The sequence below is a fragment of the Mesoplodon bidens genome (genome assembly GCF_964165515.1).
Source record: "Mesoplodon bidens genome assembly, chromosome: 1".
Lineage (NCBI taxonomy): Eukaryota > Metazoa > Chordata > Mammalia > Artiodactyla > Ziphiidae > Mesoplodon > Mesoplodon bidens.
Genome location: NC_138176.1, coordinates 81,437,818 through 81,463,586, shown reverse-complemented (window position 1 = coordinate 81,463,586; position 25,769 = coordinate 81,437,818). Strand labels below are relative to the sequence as shown.

Genomic DNA, 25,769 nt, shown 5'->3' with positions numbered 1-25,769 from the left:
CTTATAAAGGAAAAAGCCAGTGGTTCAAGTAGTACTATCTGAAGGGTCATACGAGTTCATATTTGATTCAAATTTATTCATTTGATTCAAAGTTCCAATCGATTAGGTAGAACATGAAAAACATGGAAACAGAGGTACAGAGAGAAGGGCATACTCACGGTTTGAGGTGACCTCTATGGGCTGAAGTTGAGAATATAGTTGAAGAGAAACTGGGGCTCTTAAGAACTGGGCAATAATTCACCACGTTTATGGAATTTTTCTGATCCCAGGGAGAGAACCAGAGTGCCAATCAGAAAGCAGAAGCAGAAATTCATCTCACATGCTTTCAGAATGGACTGAAGTCAGTGGCTTAGAATTCTGTGGACACAGAGATGCCAATGACATTCCCCCGTTAACACAGTTTAGGGCACAAGACAAATCAATCCATAGCCACTGGGAAGGGAGTCAAAGACACATGGAGTGCTTTGCTGATACAATCAAAATTTACAACACTGTAAATGCACTTCAAGTTTAATGATTTATATAACCTTCATTGTGTTCTTTGATAATCAAGCAGAAAATGCAGACTCTTCACATACGTGACATGAATTAATATTATTTTACAAGGTCAAACTAATTTTCAGTTTTTTTTCTTCTCTTTGCCTGTATCTTTAATCAGTATCAATGTTTAACCTTCCGGTATCCAAAAAGCACTCCTTGTACTATGAGACCACTCCCCTTACTAATATATACACTCTTTGTGCAGTTACCTCTAATCATGTGTACCAATGTTTGAAAACAATGACGATGTGGGACTTTAAACTCCGTTTTTCCTGTTGGGGTGATGTAGAGGTTTCAACAACATAGCCATCATGCTGTGGGGAAGAAATGTTTAGTGTAGCCATGGAGGTGTTGATTTTCCCTCAAAGCCTATCTCAAATCTTCCCTCACTTCATCGAATGTCAGAAATCTGAATCATTAATGAAATCACTCAGGTTTACTTCCCACGTCGGCCCATCAATAATTACACTATTTACTTCTTTCCATTCCCAGTACCACCAGTAGGAGCCATGCCTTTATTTTCTCTTACTGGAACTACTGCAAAATCCTCCTAAATCATTTCCCCCATTCCTTACCAGTTTTCCTACAATTCCTTATCAACAAGTAGCCAGAGAAATCAATTTAAAATGTAAATCATATCCTATGTGAGGTGAAGTAGAGGGTGGTGTATTAAAAAGGTGCCAAGGTCCTTCCTGACATGGAGCCCTGTTTTCACTGGCCACCTTGCCTGGAGCACACGCTCTGGAGTCCCTGTTTTAGACATAGCTGGCCTCTCATCTCGCTCTCAACTGAACTGCCACGGTTTCAGAAAGACCTTCATACAACACATTGCCTATCCTGTTAAAATGTAGGTACTCTGTGTTAGTTTCAATATTAGCATATACTATAATTATTTTTACATTAATAATAATTTCAACTAAATAATTATTTGATTGATTTGTCATGTGTATCATATGCATGTCTAAAAAGAATGTAAGCTCCATGAAAACAACAAATATAGTGGTTTTGTCTGGCAGACACTTTCTATCTCCATAACCTTAGGTAGCGTATTTAGACTCTCTGCGATTTATTTTCCCCACTTGTAAAATAGGGTTAATAAAGGGATCATGGAGAGATTTTTTTAAATAAATTTATTTATTTTATTTATTTATTTTTGGCTGTGTTGGGTCTTCGTTGCTGCACACGGGCTTTCTCTAATTGCGGCGAGCGGGGTCTACTCTTCGCTGTGGTGTGCAGGCTTCTCATTGCGGTGGCTTCTCTTGTTGCGGAGCACGGGCTCTAGGCATGCGGGCTTCAGTAGTCGCAGCATGCGGGCTCAGTAGTTGTGGCTCGTGGGCTCTAGAGCACAGGATCAGAAGTTGTGGTGCACGGGCTTAGTTGCTCCCCAGCATGTGGGATCTTCCCGGACAAGGGTTCAAACCCGTGTGCCCTGCATTGGCAGGTGGATTTTCAACCATTGCTCCACCAGGGAAGCCCAAGGGATCATGGAGGGATTTAAAAAGATAATTCAAGTTGAGTGCTTCTCATAGTACCTAGCAGTACCTAACACAATTATGTTAGATATTATTGTTACCATTCTCTACTGTGTCCTTAGCACCTAGAATAATGCCTAAAACAAGAAGCAGGGGTTCAGTCAATACTGTTTGAATGGATAAATGAGTAAACAATAGCACAAGGTGGTAGAGAGCCCAGAGAGTTCCAGATTCCTTGCTTCCTGGAGACTTAAGTGAGAGAAGATAGACAGCAGTGGAACACTTAGGTGATGGGCAGAAAGTGAGAGGATAATTGCTCTGAAACACTATGGTGTTTTCTTCCTGGCAAGTTGTTCTTCGAATTGAATGTGATTTCATCAGAAGGACCCCCCAAGCCACAAACCTTTCTCCCCACAAAAGATATCAGAAGTATACATTCATTCTTTCTCAATTAACTCACCCATTCCACAATCATAGCTAAACTGTTCCATGTGAAATTCTTTAGAAGACTCAGCTTGTTGGTATAATAAGCTTTTGTCAATTTATAAATTATATCAAACAGTTTCCTCTTTGAGCAGCAGTAAGATTTTATAAAAAAAAAAAAAAGGAAGAGAGTAGATTTCTGAAGGAATGGAGATTTCTTCTAAGGGGAAAGAGATGAGCAAGAAGGGAGGCAGAAACTATCAAAGGCAAACTTCAAAAGCTTCATACTTTCAGCCTGGGTCAGCCCTATTCATTTTCATCTGTACATTGACAGTCTCTGCACAAAAGTTCATGAAATTCCGTGTCTGTTTCAAACTGGGTGGCCACACAGATTTACTGTAGAGAGACCTGAGGTTAAAGTCGGACCAAATGTTAAGGCAAACATGCTCAATTTTGGCCCTCTTGTTGTGTTATCTGGGTGGGCCATTTAAACTTTCCATGAAGCAATTTTTTTCCACCTGGAAAATAAGTATAGATGTAACCTTTTCTGAATCCCACATCAAGATCTTGTAAGTAAGATAAAAAGATAAGTAAGATCTTGTAAATAAGATAACATTTTTATTGAATTATTGAATGTAATAAAAAACTTTCCAAGGCAGACAAACAAAAACTATCACACTTTGGTATTTGATTTGAAATTCTGAAAACATAAGCCTATACCAAAGTATGTATACAGTCACGACTTATTAATTATGTAGAGAAAGTGTTAACCTGATGATAAACAATCTAAGTATCAGAATGGCTTAAGACGTATGCAATATACCTTGAACTTGAATGTGAATAGTGCACTAACAATATTTCCTGAAGTTCCTTGATGGCTATAATCTCCAGTTTGAAACTATAATAATCACTGTTAAAAACACAGATTCCTAGGCTCCATCTTATACTGTAACTCAGAATACCCAGAAAATGGGCCTGGGAAAAGCATCCTGGTGATTCATTTCATTTCTTATGACTAAACTGGAAACAATTGCTTGACACTTCTTAAGAACCAACTGGGGTCTATAATGAAATACACATACTTGGGCCCCATCATAGACAGATTAAATCAATAACTCTTCAAGTGGGTCCCCAGAATTAACAATTTTAGCAGCCTCCTCTAGAAAGTATTATGTCTGGTAAAGTTTGAAAACCATTGATCTCTATAACACTTTGCAGTAGGGCAGAGTTGGACTTGCTTTATTAAATACTGAAGAACTTATTATAAGAACATTAAGTGAATGCAAGTAATGTTTGTTAAAATAATGACTGTTTGCTTCTGCTTAAATAAGTTATATATTTATTCTCTTTGATACCCAATCAAATAACTTAGTGAGCCTTTCATAAATAATGCAAGGGAAAACTTCAAAGCCATTTATATATTTTTTTATGACATAAACTATTAAAGAAAATAACTAAGGTTTATTATCCAACCACTGTATATATTTTATTTTACAAATGTTTTCAAAAGTTAGTCAAATTTCCCCACAAAATATTCAGATAAAAATAGTATATATACAGCTGTATACTACTCCCTATGCTTTACTATTTGATTTTTATCTCAAATTGAGACATTATTTCTAGTCCATTAACAAATTTTTCCAAAAGAAGGTTTTTTGGGTTTTATTACATTTTATTTATTCATAATTTTATATTTGTATTTTTCCTGTCTGATATTTCCTCTGGCATTTTACATTTTTCCTGTATTTCAATCCTTTATTTTTTTCTATATTTCTTCATTATTTTTTATGGTTTAACATGTTCTTCTTTTACATTTATTTCTGAGTTTTATTTTTAAAAATTATATCCATTTTATACATATTTATTTGTGTCTTTCTTTTTCTTATCATTGAAAGACATGGAACATTTCTTTCCTTGAATTTTGAAACTCAAAGAACATTCAGTTACAATGAAGTAGGAAAGCTTGAATCTTTTAGAATTTGTTCTTTTTATCCATTTGTTTTGTCTTTACTTGCAGAAATTGTCATTTTACTCCCACATTAATCAAGATTACATGTTGGGAGACTGTGACTAGACAGCTCTACTTCTTTTAACAATAGAAAGGTCTGTCAAATTCTTCACATAGCTAGTTAGCGCCAGTGGAAGAAAATCCATATGCCCTTGCCTCTGTGAGCTTGTCTTACTAGGCTACTTACAATAGAAGATTATAAAATTTCCATATTATGAATGTGCTCATGAAATGCAAGATCCTATCTATATCATTTAATGGTATGGTCCATGAGCCATTTTTATCATTTTACCATCAGAAAAATATTAGTAATAAAAATAAATGAAACTAATTCAATTGACAGCTGTGCATTAATATATGCTCCTATCATATTTTAAATGCCTTCCACATATACAAAGCTATATTTAGCAACATGGCATGTGTAAAAATGAGTAAGGTTTGATCAACCTTCTGGTACTTTTAGACTAAAAGGAGAAATAAAATACAAAGTTATATAGTAAAGTGGAAAATGATGCAAGTCTTAAGAAAAACAATTTAGGAACTTACTTTGGGAGATGAGAAAAGGAAAAGCTTTAAGGCATCAGGGAAGGCTTCATACAAAAAAGTGGCATTTGGCTAGATCTTTAAAAATGGGTTGGGACTGGAAAATGTGATTGGGAACAGCTGGACACTTTCCAGGACAAAAGAAAAGAAAAAAAAACAAAACATGGAGAAATGTAGGAGGTGGGGAATAGTGCAGACAACAGGGTGATTTGGGGAAATACCAATGCAGGTATCTTAATATGGAAATATGAAGGCACCATTTATACCTAACTGGTGGGAAGAGAATGGCATATTAAGTGATCATTAACAGAATTTATCAAGCTCTTACTATGTACCAGGTACTTAACTAAGCACTTTGTATGCCCTATACAATGTAATCTTCACAATAATAGTGTGAAACAAGTGTTAAGCATGATCCCATTTCACAGATAAGGGAAAAGATGTGAGAAGTGAAATGACCGACTAAGCTGAGTCATTAAGTGAATGGCTTGCCTGACCTCAAGGGTAAAGTGAATTTACTGCTTCTAGGATGTTAGCATGACTGTGGAGTGTAAAATAGAATAGAGGAAGGTGGGAATAAGGTTAGCAGTCTACCGTGTTTTAAAGCCCAAGAAAAAGACATGAAGGCCTGCCTAAAGTGGTAGCAAGCTGATTGGGAAAAAATAGATCGTTTGATCTTTTTAAAATGGCCCCTTAGAAAGCATCAAGTGTAGGCCCACTTCCCCAGTCTAAATTAAATCCCTTATTGCATCTATCACAACATGCTCTAGATTTGTTTTGTAGCACTTATTATGATTTGTAATTACACATTTGTGGGACCCTCTATTTAATATCTCTCTCCCTCTCAGTAAAGCCCAAGGTTACAGAGACTATGCTTGCCAAATCCAACAGTGTATCCACCTACAAGAAATATTTACTGAATTTAAGAATGGATGGTGGATAAATAAATGTGGAATAAAGAATTACTTCAAGACCCCAGAGAAAGAAAATTGAGTGGATGTGGTTGGAGCGGTGAGGAGAACAGGGAAAGGAAGAATTAAAAAAAAAAAAAAAAAAAACTATTTCAATATATGAAAGCTCAGGGATTGTGCACTGAACACAAGAGTGCCAGAAAAAGGAACTCCCTAAGAAAAAAGGATGCATGATGGTTTTATTTTTTTAATTTTAAAGCTATATTCTACAGTCTTTACCAATAAGCTCAACTAGTTCAATAAATTTATTTATTTTTAACTCTACTCTCTTTTTAGTATCTAGTTTGATCTTTTTTATGAGAACTTTTTTGAATATTTTATATAACAGAGTCAAACTAGTAGGTCTATTTTTTCCTTTTTCTATTTAATTGATATTATTTAAATAAGTTAGCCAGGATTACATGCAATATAACTGTAATCTTGGATAACCAGAAACTATATAGCTTATCAACCTTTTAATTATTTGGTCATTTCTTTCTTTCTTTTTTTTTTTTTTTCTTTACAAATTTGCAGGAGAGCCCTCTTAACTCTGGGGAAATAAAAAGTTAGGTTCACAAATTTTTGAAGCAAATGCTTAACCACCATAACTAATGCTCAAAAGAAATTGTCTAAACCTTTGGCTCTTTATTCATCTTAAAAGATGGGGCTGGGGCTTCCCTGGTAGCACAGTGGTTGAGAGTCCGCCTGCCGATGCAGGGGACAGGGGTTCGTGCCCCTGTCCGGGAGGATCCCACATTTCGCGGAGCAGCTGTGCCCGTGAGCCATGACCGCTGAGCCTGCGCGTCCGGAGCCTGTGCTCCGCAACGGGAGAGGCCACAACAGTGAGAGGCCCGCGTACTGCAAAAAAAAAGAAAAAAGAAAAAAGAAGATGGATAGTAGTAACAAAAATGTCTTAATAATCTCTCTAATTTGAAATGAGTTTTGCACTTCCATCAGAACAAAATAAGCCCCCTTTAAAAATCCATTTAAAAAATGAAAAAAGCATTCCAAATCAATAAGCAAGTTAAAAAGCCCAAGGATATGAGAGTTATGAATTAAACTACATATGTCGACATAGGAATAATAGCAGTGGAAGGATTGGCAGAAAATTTAGAGGACTAAGTCTTACTCAAAGATTATTATCAGTATGTTCTTATCCTGTCTACAAACAAGAAATTAACATAGAATAATTCCAAAAGGAGAAATTAGGAAAATTTTTGCAATGTTTAGAGAATATTTCTTTATGGAATTACCAATTTCCTACCTGTCCTTTCCTTGTTCATTTGTAATTATCACCCTATAAAGTCTAAAAATTGCTGTTTAATTTGTAAAGTAAAAATCCAAGCTTTCAACTCAATAATGATGCCTTAAAAATGATAGGAGAGGTTATCCAGTTAAGTAAAATACTCAGTTGCTACTCGAACAAAAGTTAACTTCTTATCCTTTACCAACAAATACAGGACCTGTCTGCATCCAACAATTCTGAAAAATTTTCCCCAGGGAAAAGAAGTGTGATAATCTGAAATTCAAGAAATGCCTCACACAGAAATGAAAAATGATTTCAGTGCTGTGTGATTAGAGAATTGCCTCTCAGCTGCTTATAATATGCTTAGGACTTAACTGCTTCATAGTTTGTAACCTTCAATAAAAATAATAACAATAATGATTATAATACCTGAAATATGAATAGCACATACCAGTAGCCATCAAAAACCCAAAAAGCAACAAAGCCCACATTTTGTTTCACTCATGCATACACTTTTGAAAAAGAGGCATCCCAAATCTTCATATTTATTTTTCTAAAATCATGTTAATCTCTTATTTATTTCAGGCATTACTAGAGACTCAAAATTTACTGCGCACTCAGGTTGCAAATTTTACCTTCAACCTTGGATTTTCAGGGAAGTTTTACCACACAGGTAAGAAGGAGCTTTGTGTTCTCAGGCAGCTACATATAAATAGGAGAGAGGACTTTTAATGTTTCATAAGTAGGAGAAATAGAATATCCAGGCTGATTATGGGAAAAACTTGGGTGCATTATGAGTAGCCATATCCAAAATCAATGAACTTGTTTACTTTTTCAAATACTGTTAGAATCAAGGGCAAAAGAGGAAGAGAACTGACTTTGTCAACTCAGTAAAAGAAACTATAACCATTGTTGTAAGTGTGTCTATGCATCTTGTGTCAGCATAGTCTAAGTAGGAAGCATAGTGACAACGATGATGATGATGATGACAATGACATAATAATAATAATAATGGACAGTGTTTTTCAATTGTAGGACAATCCAGGTGACATTTTTGTATGTATTATTTTCCTTTTGGAAACATCTAGTGATAAGAGAGGAATTTTATAGCCTCAAAGAAATTTAATAGATTTTGAGTCATCTTGCTTAATTTACCTTCCCTTGTAGGATTTTCCTTAAAAATATTACAGTGATTTGGCCCAACATGCATTAATACCATCACAATCAGGTTTATATTTCTTTCCATGTCTATCTAGTCACAGTTCCACTTCTGTTCAGTCTCAGCCTCTCAACAGATTCTCAAAATGTGAACGGTGTTCATGCACTACTCCATGTTCTGATATTTCTCACCTCTTTACCCATCTTTACCTCCAGAATTTGACTCTTATTTTCTGAATAGCAACATTACAATGTCAGGCACTAGTATAGAGAAAACTATGTGCATAAAAGTGATTGTTGGATAGTAATAACAAAACTGCCACAAAATGGTGTCTTACAGCCTGTATTAGGGCAATACCTACTATCTGCTTCTATTTCTGCATCTCTGGTGAAAGCTAAATGCTTCGTTTAGGACTCTGCATTGTTCTTACTTCACAGTATCTTAGTGAAAACATTTCTTAGTATTCTCTATGAATGCATGCAGTTTAGTGACTCATCAAAAATATCCCATGCAAAGGTAGTCTTTTATTATCATATATGTAGTTCATTTACCCAAAGAGGCTTTTTAATGTTTACCCAAAGAAGCCCAGCATGGTTTATTAGAATATTGAAGTAGCAATGTCTGATTGGCTTTTCTTTAATGCTTTTTTCCTCCTGCTCTGAAACATGTAAATATGTTTAAAGTAATAGAAGGAAAAGTTGTATTTAGACCAGTTGATAAATCAAATCATTGCATATTTTAAAAGGACATTTTGCAGAGAAAGATTTGGGTCATCACATCTGCACAGGCAAAGCAATTCTAGCTTACAATTTTCAAAATAGACATGGTGTTGTAAATCCTTTTCAAAAGCCCCCTCAGGAAATGAGTTCAGACCTAAGAATCACCGACTAGGAAGTTATAAAGCAGGTAGCTCTAAAGGCTGTATCTACTCACGCTGGGGAAAAAAATATGGGATTAGTTGGAGTTCACACACAAACAGTACTATTTTGTCTTAAATAGCTGTATAGGGTAAGTAAAGCCATTTTGGGGCTGAAATATATCTGGATAACAGCCTCAGCTTTTATATACTTTTCATATTTAGACCTATTAAATCTGCCAGATATTTGCAGCATTAATGTTCATAACAGGTTATAACACTTCCCATTTCTTTTTTATAATCCCGAACATGTACACACTACACATCCACTAGAAAATGAACAACACACTAGTAAATATCACAGGGACGGTTGTTGGAGGAAGGAACCAAACAACAGTAACAAAAAAAGGTCTTATAATTATATCTCTTAAATGGACCTTATTGACTCTTTATGTTAGTACTAACCTAATAAAAATACTGGAAGAAACACTATCCTGTTATGCTGTGGGATAACTCACTTTAGAGACTAAGCTATATATATATATATATATATATATAAATTTGTGAGTCCTAGAAGTTTAATTACCTTCACATAAATATGAAACTTTATTTGATTTGCTACTTTATGTGTAGAATCATTGAAATGCATCCATGATGTTTTTCAAGGGTGCAGTCGTATATATTAAGTACTTATTTATTCACTCGGGGATATCAAGGTTTCTTCCAGAGTGGAGTTAAACATTGATGATATTCACCGTGGGGAGGGCATGCCTCTCCCCTTTCTAGTCACATTCCTATATGGAGGTTTAACTATTGCGAGCTTAACAAATCAGAAAAGTGTTTTCCTCACCTATGCACTTGATTGTGATGTGTAACCATGAGAAGATGGCCTTGTCATAATGAGTGTCTCAGATCCCTCCTGGGATGATCTGATTTCCCAATGCATGACGATGCTGATTGATGAGCTTCATTGTTTTGAAGACATTTAATCACACATGCCCACTGTAATAATGATAGATTCTGCCATCTCAGACTGCTTCACTTATTTGTATTTTCCATGTATTCTTTCCTGTTCAGTTTCTCTGTCCTTCACATGCTAAAAACAATCTCACCAAAAAAGGACATATCACTAAGCCTTCCCTAAAAGTCAGTCACTCATGGGTGCCAAATTGAAAGGAGAAGGACATACTGTTGATTAAAAGTAAAAAAATAAAAGCATGGAGTTCAGAGTAAAATATTTTCGTCTGGAAATATTTAAAGCATGATTGGAACTGCACAATGAAAACTCAGTTGAAAAATGGAGACATTACAGGATTAAGATGGCTTGTAGGGCTGGAAGGCTACAAATATTTTTTGTAGACATGATTTCTGGTGGCAGTCATTGCCACTCTCTGTAACTCATAATGAATTGAATACGAATCAAACAATTACCTCGTATAATATTTATAAATTGGATAAATACTGGTCTTTTCTATAAGAGGTCACTTTTATATAAAGAAAACAGATCTTTATATAAAACTATTAACTTTTAAACATGAAAGTAAAAAACAGTGTCACATTTATTCTCTTTTGTTTGCCTTTGCTTTTCTGTATAATGTATTGGCTCAAAGACTAGATATTGGAAATGGCCTGCTTTTGTTTAAATCTAGTCCCTGACATTTCGCTAGCTATGTGAACATAAACAGATCACCTTTCTGTACCTCAATTTCCACATCTCCAAAACGGGAATAATAATATCTCTCTTATCTAGAACAGTGCACAGCATGTCATGCTATGTAAGTGTCTATTATTATTATTACTTTTTAAAGTATTTTTAAGAATCAAATATTATTTTAAAATATTGAATTATTCCCCAGGCTTTATTTTCCAGTTTTGGAAATACAGATAGCTTGTAATCAATTTTCATCATCAAATGATTCTTTTCATTTAGTATACTATTTAAAATGAGTTTATTCTATACCCACTTATATGGAACTGTGCCAGGTACAGTGTACAAAGAAAATTAGAAACCTCTTCTTGCAATTGAGGAATTACAATATTTCATATATAATAGCAAATATAAGACAAACATTTGTACAAAATTGATAATGCAGACAAAGGAATTGTATATATCTGATTTTTTACAAGTAAATACAAAAGAAGTTTATTTCATTTTTAAATTTCTTCAAAAGTTAACATACAGTTTAAAACAAAAATGATAACGATGTATTGTGAGATCTATAATACATGTAGAAGTTTTATAGTTTTAGCTTCTATTTCTAGTTTTCAGCACCTATTCTAAGTCCTTTGTTTTATAGCACTATAAGTTCTTTAAATATCTATCAATTTCTTTTAAAAAGCTTCCTAAGATTTTGAATCTATAGATTTATTTTAGAATCTGAATCTATAGATAATTCAGGGAAAATTGATCTAGCCACAAAACTGAATCTTTTGATCCATGGACACTCATATCTCTCTATTTATTTAGGCCTTTAAAAATTTGTCTCAGTAATAGTAAGGTAGTTTTTATTGTAGAGGTCTTAGACATTTTTCTTAAATTTATGGGTATTTTATGTTTTTTGATACTATTGTGAATGGCGTTTTTGAGTTTTATTTTGTAGTTGTTCACTGTCTTAGTATACAGAATAGCAAATGGTTTTTTAAATATTAATCTTATAGTCTTCCTATATTCACCTATTAATTATAATAGTTTTTATTGTAGATTCTTTAGGATTTTCAATATGTACAATCATGTCATCCACGAATAAAGTAAGTTTTACTTTTTCCTTTCACATTTGTAGGCATTTTATTATCTTTTTATTGAGTTGGCAAGGATCTCCATTACAACACTGAAAGTGATGATATCACACATCCTTGCCTTGTCCCCAGCATTAGGTGGAAAACATTTAGTTTGGCATTAAATATAACATTAGCTGTAGATTTTTTTTTGTAGATGCCTTTTATTGGGTTGAGGAAGTTCCATCATCTCCTAATTTGCTGAGGAACTTTAAAAATATATGTGCATGGTTGTTGAATTTCTCCAGTACTTTTTCTGCATCTATCAGGATGGTTATAGAGTTTTTCTCCTTGATACGATGTATTGCATTCATTTATGTATCTGATTTTAATGTCACAACTGTGCCTTATGGAAACTAACCTATAGCCCAAATCTTGCTAAATTTATTCTTATTTTGGCAGACTTAAAAACTTCAAGGAGCACGCTATTATCTCATAACACAGATCCTCCAAGAGCGGAAACAAAGAAATGAGTGCATAAATATTTTACTTCTGAATTAAAATACTTTTATCCTCTGGGAGTCAGTAAAGCAAAATGACATAACATTTAAATGAGAACAAAAAATACCATATTTTTAATTAACAATGATGTAGATTTGAATCTAGATCAGGTTAGAAGTGAAAGGCTCAACTTGAACATAGACACCTTAATGTACTAGAACTTGTGCTAAATATAGTCATGCATGAACTGTAAATTATATTCTCAAGTGTAATTTAATCATAAATTAGGTATAAAAATAAGTGTATACAAGGAGCCAAAAATTTAATGTTTTAATTTAGCTGATTTGAAAATATTTGAAATTCTTCTTTGGTCCCTCAGCATGACTTGATATCACATTTTTCATTAAGCAATTTCTAGTGTCATAAGCTAGGCTTATGTGGCTTTGAATTATATGACCTGTATAAAATAAGAGAAAGTCTGATGGGGAATTAATCCAAGGAGTAAAAAAAAGAGGTTCTAAATATCACTCTTAACCTTGTGGGGAGGACTTATAAATTAACACACTCTCTGGTATAAAAATCACCAAGATTTTAGGATCAGTTATACATCTGTTTATATCAATAGTTGGCAAAATTTTCTTTAAATTGAGTAATTGACCTCTTTCTTGGTCAAGTATGCATTATGTGCTTCCTGCCACTTCCAATAACAATCTGTGGAGTTTAAAGTGAATGTAAGCATTTCTCAAACATTCTATATTCAAAACACAACAGAACTATGGGAGAACGATCAATTCATTCATCTCATGTGACATAAAGTAGCTCTTTCTAATCTATGCCTTAGTCTGCTAAATTATGACCACGAGAGACACTTGGTCTATGGCATAAACACTTCATACTTAAAATCCATCTGAGGAAGTGACAAACTTCTCTTCATTTGGATTTCAATATTTGAAATTCTCCATATATTAACAAAAGCCAATGAATTGTAAGTCTATATTACTAACAGTTTTGGCTCAAGTTAACAAAAATTAAGAATTTTTGTCTGCTTATCTAATTCATAGAACTTTATCACATTCAAAAGTCCTATTTCTTTATCCTTTATATATTTATATAGTAGCAACTGTTATAGCGGTAACAGTGCCAAAACGCTAACTAAACTTGGTGGTCCTTACACCTTTTGAGAATTATGGATTGTGGAATATATACCAAGAATATGGCATATACATAAATACACACAGAAATTGACATGCACTTAAGCAGACATATGAAGGCTCTAAAATTCACTGACTATATATATTAAGACTGAATTAAATTATTCCCTTATTTACTCTCCTGGGGAAGTGGCATGATACAATGCATATTAAAGGGATCCAGTCTCTGACTTCAAGAATTTAATAATATAGGCAGGCAATATTTTTCATAATGTGTGAAAACATGTAAATTTAGAACACCACAGGTATAAACCAGTAGATACTATTTTTAAGAAGAAAGTAATCCTAATATTTATGAATGCTAACTATCTGCAATTCACAATGTTAAGTGCTTTAATAAATTGATCTCCTTGACTCTTCACAAGAGCCTATGAGATAGATATTCATTTCCCCACTTTTAAACCAGGAAACCAAGACTCAAAGAATTTAACTTATACAAGATCACATAGCCAAATATATGCTTTAACAAATATATGCTTTAACCATTTCATGGCACTACTTCATGATTCATGCAGTCTTTACTATAGGGCACTCAAATGGAATATTTAAAGAAGAGTCTTTTAAAGTTTTTCCTTAATATTTATTTAAGTAAAGGATATAAAATCACCTAGAAAATATACTCCAATTTAAAAAAAATAGTCCAAATAAATATACCTCACACTGTAAGCCAGGATTTGTTACTTTACTTATTTAGTTAAGTATCTAGAGAGCACATAGGCATCAATTCTTATACTATTGATTCAGAATATTTTTAAATTGGACTGAATGTTGTAAAATTGTACAAAAACTATAAATTCATAGAGTGAAAATGTTCTTGGATAGCCTGCAACATAGTGAATTTCCTTGGAACTAAGCTGCTGATGTTGTTTTTCCTTCCTTTCCTTAAGTTTTTTTCACTTGTGGCATGACAAATACTTTTTTCTATGCATTGGGCATTGTTAGCAAATTTTCCTAATAGAGCATAAGAAATTATATTAGTTTTAAACTCTCAAGTCAAGTAACTATTGTGTTAATAGATTTATTGTTTACATTTTATGAAATATTTATATCAAAATGAGAAATGTTTGTTCATAATGGTAAGTTTAAAATGTAAGAACACAAACGTATTTATACAGTAAGACCTCAGCTTTAAAAAAAATAAGTAGAAAAGGATTTAACGAAAGATACCAAAACATTTCCACTGGGTTAGTTCTGGAAGATGTTTTTTTGTTTTGTTTTGTTTTTTGTTTTTGAATTTTATGTATCACTTGTCTATCCTCACATTTCTTCAGTAAGCACATATTATTTTAAAATCAAAAAAATCAACAAACGTCATCAATTAAATTTAAAGATTTTTCAGCTCAGTATTAGACTTATATGCAGAAATATTTTTAAGAGTAAAAAGAATAATCACCTTTGACTACGCTTCCCCTATGTATGCAACAAAGGAGAGAATTAAGAGTTAATGAATTTAAAACAAAAATAAATTGACAAAAACTCAGTCTTTTTTTTTTATTACCACCATATATTAGCTATTCTAAACAATGTCAGTGATAAAATTCCCCTACGTTCTACATCTAAACAACTATCTGCACTTACCCCCCAACCCACATTGCCTCTGATGTAATTTAGGGTATGGTCACTTATCTTTTATTAGAACAACACAAAATCGGATTTATGTATCAGTAGCAAGAAGAATAACAAAAATATGACAAGTGTAAGCTTTAGCTAATATAGAATTTTAACTTAAGCCATTTTATATGCTGTACAGGGACTGAAGAGGAGGATGAAGGAGATGACCTTTTACTTCATTCTGTGGATGAGTTCTGGTGGTTTCCTCACATGTGGAGCCACATGCAGCCCCATCTCTTCCACAATGAGTCATCTTTAGTGGAGCAGATGATTCTCAACAAGGAATTTGCACTGGTGAGCACATTTTATTGCAGAATGTTTCAAACTATGAGTTGTGATATATTGTTAAATCAATTTATTGGATTTAATCCAATAGAAATATATAGAATGGAACAGAAGATACCAGAATGCATCACAAGTATTAAGGGTACACATTGCTTCATATTATTTTGTTTCAGGCAGGTGTGTGTATATGTATTGGGTCGTGATGTGCTGTAAAATGTATTTCAGAAAAATTGGTCGTTGACAGAGAGTTACCATCTCCTGATTTATGGAAGGGTTATTCTATGAAGAGGGAAAATAGTACTTTCTCCATTGTATTCCTAGTACATGGTAATTGCCGTCTTAAAAAGTATTTGTTGCAAGGGTGAATAAATAGACGGATTAATTGAATCATTAGAACAATGACTCTAGATCAGTGCTTCTCAAACTTTAGCATGTAACTTTTTCACCTAGAAGACTTCTTAAGACACAGATGCTAGGCCCACTCCTGGAGTTTCTGGTTTGGTAGATTGTCCAAGAGGCCTGAGAATTTGCATTTCCAACAAATTCTCAGAGGATGCCCTTGCTGCTGGGACTGCACTCTGAGAACCACTGTTCTGGACTAGCAGTTGGCAAACTGTGGCCTATGGGTCAAATCTGGCCTGCTGCTTGCTTTTTATTGTTCCTGAACTAAGATAGTTTTGTTTGGGGTTTTCTAAATTACGTCTTAAAAAGAAAAACAAAGACAGTAATATTCTGTGACATAAAAATTATATAAAATTCAAAGTCCATGAATAAAGTGTTATTGGAACAGTACCACAACTCTCCTCTTTATGCATTGTCTGCAGCTGTTTTTTCACTGCAACAGCAGAGTTGGGTAGTTGCAAAAGAGATTATATGTCCCACAAAGCCTAAAATATTAACTATCTGTACCTTTACCGAGGAAGTCTGTCCACCCCTGTGCTGGATATCAAGTAAATCATGTATCCTTTTAACAATCTAATGAAAGAAATATTTTCCCCAGAAAAATACTCAGATGCATATTCTCACATCTTCACACAGTGTGGCAGTTGGTCACAAGGGGTATCTGAATTCCCCAAAGACCCTGGGCCCCAGTTAAAAACTCTGTCTTCAAGTTTTCATTTAAAATAAACAGTTCATTTGCACTGTATGATTGCTGATATGTTTAATTTTTTAAAAGCCAAATTGGGAGGCATAGACCCAAGGCCATATGAGTACAATGATATTTAATAATGTTATGCCTAGTTATTATGTTAATGGCTCACCCTTCTTTCCATCTCTAAAGCTCCAGGACTGTGTCAAATCTGCACATAGGATCCTTACTAGTAAGTGTGGGAGTATAAAAAGCAGTTAAGATCATTAACTCAATCTCCAGATTTCCTGTGTGTGAATCCTGATCTTCCATCAATGGCTGCTTGATCTTGAACAAAAATTACTTAGACCCTGTGTCTCAGTTTCCCCATCTGTAAAAATGAAAATAATCATGACAACTACCTCATATGACTGTTTTGAGGAAATGTATAATGTGCTTAGAGCAGTGCCTGGAATACAATAAGTATTCAATAGGTGTTAATTAATCAATTATGATATTTCTAAATCCAGACAATTATACAGTTGTCTTACTTTACAAAAGCCAAATATTTTTTAAAATATGGGTTTATAAAAGTTTGATCCTCACTTACTTTTTGGGAATGTCTAAAAATTTTGTACTGCTTCATAACGTTGGAAAATTAAGTAAATATTCCTTTTTCAAAAAAATAAACTTACCTTGAGTAAGCATGCTGAATTCTCTCAGTGCAGTTACCTTGAAAATAGACTGTATTTATCTTTTGGCTTAAACCTCCCCCCAACCTCATTCCCACTCTGAAGCCTCGCTTTTTAGGCATGTAGATTATATTTCATAATGGTTGATTTCATCTGTTTGTGTAATTTTTTTTAAAGCCATGCTGAGAGAACTGGGAAAGACTCAGATGTAATTGCTTTGTAATGAAACGTTGAAAGCTATTTAGAGTCCATTCAGAACAATTACATTTGTTTAGTCGGTGGCTAGAAACTAGACTGAAGCCTATAAATATACTTTGTAAGAAAAATATATTATTATATGTTGCATAATCAAAATATGATAACTAAAGTGAAGTCCATTAAACACACATACTGAAATGACATTGTCCTTTTCCTTCTGGTGTTGAGCTCAATAAAACTGCTCAAGATTCTTCAAGTGGTGACATTCAGAACACCACCTTTAACTGTAAACCTAGGATGGCAATATGTGTGTTGTTCAAAGAGCCAGGAAATGTATTTCTTTCTTATTAAATTATTATCTTTCCATACCCAGATGACACTTCAAAACCCTCAACAGTATCAAGATGGGATAGGGTAGTGGAAAGCACTATATTAGCAGGCTAAATTTTATCCCTGACAGCTAGTAACAATTTCTAATACAGCTGGCAGCTCATTTAATATCTTTATGATTTGGTTTCCTCCCCTGAGATGGTAATGATTCCCTTTTTCACTCTCTAAACTACAGAGTTTTTAGATAATTAATTTAAATCAACTCATCTGCCAACCAAAAGCACTGGACCAGATAATCCACTGATCAATTCCAATTCTAAAATTCTTTGATCATTGACATCAGTCCACAAATTTGGAATGGACATCTTGAAATACTCATCTAGATGCGATCGAAGCAGTTATGGGAAGAGATTTTCAAACTAAATGACCAATTTATACTGAAAAAAAATCAAAAGTGTTTAAATTTCTTTTTTATTTCATCCTGACATTCCTCCCTATTCCTTTGTATGACCTTGCCTGACAGAGGGACTATCAGTGAAAGGCACAGTTGTTCTCACAACATTTACAAAAATGATTCAAATAACATATTAGTAGCTTCATACTGATATTTCAAAAACTGTTATGGTTTTTGAAAACAGTTTCAAAAACTGTTACTGTTATTGAACTCAAAAACGAAATGGTTCCATTTGTAGAATTTCTCTGAATTCTCTCTGGATAGAGTTTATTTTCTGTTGTAATATGTCTAAAAGTCATGAGAAAAACATATTGCAAGGCTGTTTCTTTACTATTTCATTATGTCAGAAGAACTATTATTACTGTACAGCATCATTATTTCTTAAGCCATGCACATTTATGTATGCAGTGTGAATGTTTGTGTGTATGTATGAGCAGTTACATATATGTCTGTGTTTAATCCATGAGCACATGTGTATGCAGTGTGTGTGCATATATATATATATATGTATGCATGTTTAATTCATGAACATATATGCCATGAGTGTGCATGCATTTGTATGTTTTTATAGAAGGTGTTAATCTAATGATTAGCACAGGCAACCCAGATATGGTCACTGCAAGACACTATACTTGTATGGCAGTAGGGTAGGGGGAAACAATTTTGATCCTTTTTTTTTTTTTTTTTTTTTTTTACTAAATCATACTTTTAGTGTGATTAGTTTTATTTTAGTGACTTTTTATTGTCACTAAATAAAAACAACATTTCAAAGATGACAACAGAGGGCTTCCCTGGTGGCACAGTGGTTGAGAGTCTGCCTGCCGATGCAGGGGACACAGGTTCGTGCCCCGGTCTGGGAAGATCCCACATGCCTTGGAGCGGCTGGGCCTGTGAGCCATGGCCGCTGAGCCTGTGCGCCACAACAGTGAGAGGCCCACGTACCTCAAAAAAAAAAAAAAAATGACAACAGAAAAATTAAGGCTAAGGAGAATAAGAATAATCGGCTAATACTAAAATGCTTGATGAAAAAGCTACCGAAAATCATTCCTGGCTTAACCCACATCTCCTTCTCAAACACAGAGCGAATGCCTGTAGCATAAACCTGAATTATTTATTTTTATTTCACAATAGATGTGTGGGGGAAAAGTAAGAAATGGTGGTTTGTTGTTATAAGTTTTGTATATAGATTCATTAAAATTTCCAAATGATTGGAACTTTTCAGTTCACTAATAGTAGCAGACCAAAAATATCCCAAACGGAAAAAGAGCACTTTCCGTCTTCAGTGGTAACTTTTCAAAAATGCTGTGAGGGTTTTTTTTGACATTTTATCAAACATTTGGAAACCTTATTCATAAGTAAATAAGTAAAGGATTCTTGAAATAAAGGCACAGGTTTTTAAAACTGCTTTTAAAACACTACACGTATTTATGAACTCTGTATAACTTTTTTCCATAATAAACACAATATCCCTGATATGAAAAATTCTGACATTTAACTTGTTCTCATAAAAACCGAAACTGTTCAAAGAGCAACTATGAACAATCTTTGTGCCGTAATGACCTGCACACTAAATCAGCTATGTAGTGATTTCAATTAAAAAATAAAGGAGGGCTTCCCTGGTGGTGCAGTCGTTGAGAGTTCGCCTGCCAATGCAGGGGACACGGGTTCGTGCCCCGGTCTGGAAAGATCCCACATGCCACGGAGCGGCTGGGCCCATGAGCCATAGGCTGCTGAGCCTGCACGTTCGGAGCCTGTGCTCCGCAACGGGAGAGGCCACAACAGTGAGAGGCCCGCGTACCACAAAAATAAATAAATAAATAAATAAATAAATAAATAAATAAATAAAAATAAAGGAGTATGATAGTGGAATTAATGGCACAATGAAATAAAACAGAGGGAGAGCTGCCTTTCAATAGCTGCTAAGCCTCTATGTTTACTAAATGATGCAGTATGTAGCTTTATGCTGTACATCAAATACCAGATGTCAAAAAACCCTGATAATTACAACTAATAACGTATTTCAATGGTAGGAAATGTAGAGAAGGTAATAATATTTAATCAAAAGTAAAACTGTGAACAAATATTGATTTGATGAAAGTTTACAATGGAGCAAATAGTGTATTTTGGAGGTTCAATGATGTATAAGGCAGTCTGTCCACTCAGCAGAGTGGACATTTACATGAACATGGATTTAGATAAAATATAAAGAAGCAAATAATCCAGGCAAAGAAAAGTTTAAAATATTTTCAGCAATTGCATAAGTTCTTGAGGTATCCTTCAGAATACACACCCTTGTGGTACAAATATCCATGTAAAATACTTTGGTAATTGAGTGTATTTGTCATCTAGTGCTTCATAACAAATTAGCCCAAGACTTAACAACTTAAAACAACACACACTGATATCTCACAGTTTGTGTAGGTCAGAAAGTTGAATATGACTTAACTGGATCCTGCAGTTCAGGATCTCTTAAAAGACTTCAACCAATGTGTCAGCTGGGGCAGCAGTCATTTCAAGGCTCAACTAGAGGGTGGACCAGCTCTGAAGCTCACTCACATGCTTGTTGACAAGATTCAGTTCCTCATGGATTGTTAGACTATGGACCTGAGTTTCTCCTCAATTGTTGCCTGGGTCCACCCTCAGTTCCTCACCATGTGGGCCACTCTAGAGGACAACTCACAACATGCAGATTGTTTTGGCTCTTTGAAGTTCTTTGAAATTACCATATGAATTGTAGGATCAGCTTATCAATTTCTGCACAGTGGCCGGCTGGAATTTTGATAAGGATAGCATTGAATCCACAGATCAATTTGGGAAATTTTGTCATCTTAACAACATTAGCTCATCTGATACATAAATATGGGCTGTTTTTTCATTTATTCAGGTGGTCTTTAATTTCTTCCAACAATATTTTATAATTTTCAGGGTATATGATTTGCACTGCTTTTATTAAAAATAATCCTAAGTATTGTATTCTTTTTAATGCTATTGTAAATGGAAATTTTTATTAATTTCATTTTCACATTGTTCATTTTTATGCATAGAAGTACAATTGATTTTTGTATATGGACCTTGTAACCTTCAAGTTTGTTGTACTCATTTATTATTCCTAGAGGTTTTTTTAATGGATTCCTCAGGATAGTCTATATGCAAGATCATGTTATATGTAAATAGACATAGTTGTACTTCTTCTCCAGTTTGTATACAGTTTATTTCATTGTATTGTTTAATTTCCCTGACTGGAACGTGGAATATAATGTTGAATAGAAATAGTAAGACCAAATATCCTTGTCTTATTTCTGATCTTAGGAGGGAAGCATCCAGTCCTTCACCATTAAGCATGATCTTAATTGTGGGCTTTTTATAGATACTCATTATCAAGTTGAATTTTCTGTCTATTCCTACTCAGTTGAGTATTTTTATCATAAAAGGCTGTTGGATTTGTCACATGATTTTTTTTTTGGTGTTTATCCTGTTGATTGTTTTTTCTTTTTTTATTGTTATAGTATATTACATTAATTGACTTTTAGATGTTAAACCAACCTTACGTGTGTGTGATAAATCCCACTGACCATGGTGTATAATGCGTTTCATATGTTGTTGAATTTAACTGCTAGTGTTTTGTTGAGGGTTTTGCATCTATATTCATAAGGATATTCATCTGTAGTTTTCTTTTATTATGATATCTTTGTCTGGTTGTGGTGTTAAGGTAATAACCAAATATACTGATGCGTTCAACAGTGTCTTACATTTCTCTGAGATTCTACTGAATTTTCTTATTTTTTTCCTCTCTGTTCTTCAGACTGCATAATCTCTATAGATCTATCTTTAAGTTCATGGGATCTTTCTTCTGCCAGCTCTAATGTACTGTTGAACCTCTCTAATAAATTTTTCATTTTAGTAATTGTACTTTTCAATTGCAGAATTTCCACTTGATTCTTTTTTAATAATTTCTGTCTTTTTTTATATGATCTATTTGATGAGTCACTGTTATCATATATTCCTTTACGTCTGGAAGTATGGTTTGTTTCAGTTCTTAGAATATATTTGAAATCTTTGTCTACTAAGTCTGGCATCTGGGCCCTTTAAAGACAGTTTGCATTGCTTACTTTATTGTCCTGTCTATAGGTCACTCTTCCAGTTTCTTTGCATATCTTGTAATTTTCTGCTTAAAACTGAACATTTTAAATAATGTTTGTAGCACTCTTGATATTGATTCCCTCCCTCCATCTCCAGGGTTTTGTTGTTGTTATTGTTATTTACTCATCAGTTTACTTGTTTAGTATATGATTGGGAAATTGAAGTGAAGACTCTTTCCCTTGTAGTGTGTACCCTCAACATTACTCCTCAGAAGCAGCACAGTCACTCTGTCATAACAGTATTTTTAGTAATGTGGCTTTTGCATCTTTTCCTGATGTCTCTATTAAGCTGTCTGCCTGCAGTAGACAGCTAGCCACGTATAAAAGTAACCAGATAAGAACCTACAGTAATTACTAACAATATGCTTTATTGTTTTTGACAACGCCCTAGGATGCAAATTGTGCCATAGTCTGAACCACTAAAATGTGACTCTTTTCACAGTGGTCTTTGAAGCCAGTATATGAGGCTTTTTATGACTCCAGGAGTAACCCGAGCTGTCTCTTTCCCTGATTCTGTCTAGTAAACTTTTGGTTGGTCTATTATCAGCTTGTTGTTAATCTTAATTAAAATAAAAACAACCTCCTCTTAATTGCTTATTATCAAAATCATCATTTGTTTTCAAGAGTGACCTTAGGTTTGAACTTCTTAACTCTCTGTCCCAAAAAAAGTCAGTTCCCTTTGAGAGAACTTAGGAACTCTCTCTTCTTATGATGTGCCTCCTACCCTGGGCAAAATCTCTGCACCAATGTTCCAGAGCTGAGGGTGGAGATAATGGCCCCCTTCTCACAGAGTGATACCCAGATTTATAATCAGGGTGCTGGGTTGAGATAGTAGCCTCTGGTCCTCTCAGCTTGCCTCTCCTGGCTTAGAACTACCACCCTATAGTTGAGCTGGAGCCAGGACAAATCATGGTTCCAGTATTCTTGGTCTGCATCTGGGGTACAGTTTCTGCTCTATCAGTGAGGCTACCTTGAGGAGGAGAGGTACCCCCTGTGTTCTTGGCTGCACCCAACGTGGGTAAGGATTTTGCCACTTTAAACTGGAGCAAGTGGAGAAAGGGGTGGGCCATGTCTCAAATGCTACACACTTTCACTGTTCTTACCAATCATAGTAGATTTCTTGAATAAATATTTCTTTGCTGTATCTCTTGGTCCATTTTCCAGAGATTTAAAATGCTTGGTATTTTTTTAAAATAATGTCTACCAGTTATAGTTGTTTTGCTGGAAAAGAGACCACTGAGCTCCTCACAGCACCATTCTAGATGTCTGAACTCTATCATCATTGATTTTTTTTTAAGCTGGACATAGACTATTTTAAATGAAGGCTCATGAATATTTTTTATACAGTGTCTTGCTGATAGTCTCGTAAAAGACTATAGATATTTCAAATGTATGCCCTTATTAAACTATTTTCATATAACTGTCCTATTGATATAATAAAAGTTAAAAGCCTAGTTGCAAAATATGTACCCAAGAAGAGCTGTTACCAATCTCTGCATATCTCTAAATGAATCATGTTTTGAATTGGAGAATAAAGGAGGACTTTCCAAATATTTTGATTTAATAAAAAATTACTCAGCTTTAACTAGAGTTCTGGACAATTTGTTGAGACAGAAGACATCTTTACTATTATATATTTATCACTTGACTTCGAAAAATGAAAGGGCTGATATCTATCATCATTTCTTTTTTTTAACATCTTTATTGGAGTATAATTGCTTTACAAGGTGTGTTAGTTTCTGCTTTATAAAAAAGTGAATCAGTCATACATATACATACGTTCCCATATCTCTTCCCTCTTGCATCTCCCTCCCTCCCACACTCCCTATCCCACCACTCTAGGTGGTCACAAACCACCTAGCTGATCTCCCTGTGCTATGCGGCTGCTTCCCACTAGCTATCTATTTTACGTTTGGTAGTGTATGTGTATGTCCACGCTACTCTCTCACTTTGTCACAACTTACCCTTCCCCCGTCTGATATCCTCAAGTCCATGCTCTAGTAGGTCTGTGTCTTTACTCCCATCTTACCCTTAGGTAGTTCAGGACCTTGTTGTTGTTTTTTTTTCTTTAGATTCCATATATATGTGTCAGCATATGGTATTTGTTTTTCTCTTTCTAGATTACTTCACTTTGTATGACAGACTCTAGGTCCACCCACCTCACAAAAAATAACTCAATTTCGTTTCTTTTTATGGCTAATATTCCATTGTATATATGTGCCACATCTTCTTTATCCATTCATCTGGTGATGGACACTTAGGTTGCTTCCATGTCCTGGCTATTGTAAATAGAGCTGAAATGAATATTTTGGTACATGACTCTTTTTGAATTATGGTTTTCTCAGGGTATATGCCCAGTAGTGAGATTGTTGGGTCATATGGTAATTCTATTTTTAGTGTTTTAAGGAACCTCCATAGTGTTCTCCATAGTGGCCTCATCAATTTATATTCCCACCAACAGTGCAAGAGTGTTCCCTTTTCTCCATAGCCTCTCCAGCATTTATTGTTTCTAGTTTTTTTGATGATGGCCATTCTGACTGGTGTGAGATGATACCTCGTAGTTTTGATTTGCATTTCTCTAATGATTAATGATGTTGAGCATCCTTTCATGAGTTTGTTGGCAATCTGTATATCTTCTGTGGAGAAATGTCTATTTAAGTCTCTGCCCATTTTTGGATTGGGTTGTTTGTTTTTTTGTTATTGAGCTGCATGAGCTGCTTGTAAATTTTGGAGATTAATCCTTTGTCAGTTGCTTCATTTGCAAATATATTCTCCCATTCTGAGGGTTGTCTTTTCGTCTTGTTTATGGTTTTCTTTGCTGTGCAGAAGATTTTAAGTTTCATTAGGTCCCATTCGTTTATTTTTGTTTCCATTTCTCTAGGAGGTGGGTCAAAAAGGAACTTGCTGTGATTTATGTCATAGAGTGTTCTGCCTATGTTTTCCTCTGTTTGATAGTGTCTGGCCTTACATTTAGGTCTTTAATCCATTTTGACTTTATTTTTGTGAATGGTGTTAGGGAATGTTCTAAGTTCATACTTTTTCATGTACCTGTCCACTTTTTCAAGCACCACTTATTGAAGAGGCTGTCTTTTCTCCACTGTATATTCTTGCCTCATTTATCAAACATAAGGTGACCATATGTGTGTGGGTTTATCTCTGGGTTTTCTATCCTGTTCCATTGATCTATATTTCTGTTTTTGTGCCAGTACCATACTGTCTTGATTACTGTAGCTTTGTAGTAGAGTCTGAAGTCAGGGAGCCTGATTCCTCCAGCTCCATTTTTCATTCTCAAGATTGCTTTGGCTAGTCGGGGTCTTTTGTGTTTCCATACAAATTGTGAAATTTTTTGTTCTAGTTCTGTGAAAAA

The 25,769-nt window shown here is 34.4% G+C and overlaps 1 protein-coding gene across 1 annotated transcript in view; it reads left to right on the top strand.

The window, feature by feature from the left end:
* Nucleotides 1-25,769, top strand: part of LOC308622145 (bifunctional heparan sulfate N-deacetylase/N-sulfotransferase 4) — a gene marked incomplete at both ends in the record, with an annotated part of 257,940 nt that overhangs the window by 101,837 nt on the left and 130,334 nt on the right. Inside the window, 2 exons of the mRNA XM_081243310.1 lie at nucleotides 7,768-7,855; nucleotides 15,375-15,529. Coding sequence (XP_081099436.1) covers nucleotides 7,768-7,855; nucleotides 15,375-15,529 — 243 coding nt within the window. The remainder of the gene's footprint in view (nucleotides 1-7,767; nucleotides 7,856-15,374; nucleotides 15,530-25,769) is intronic.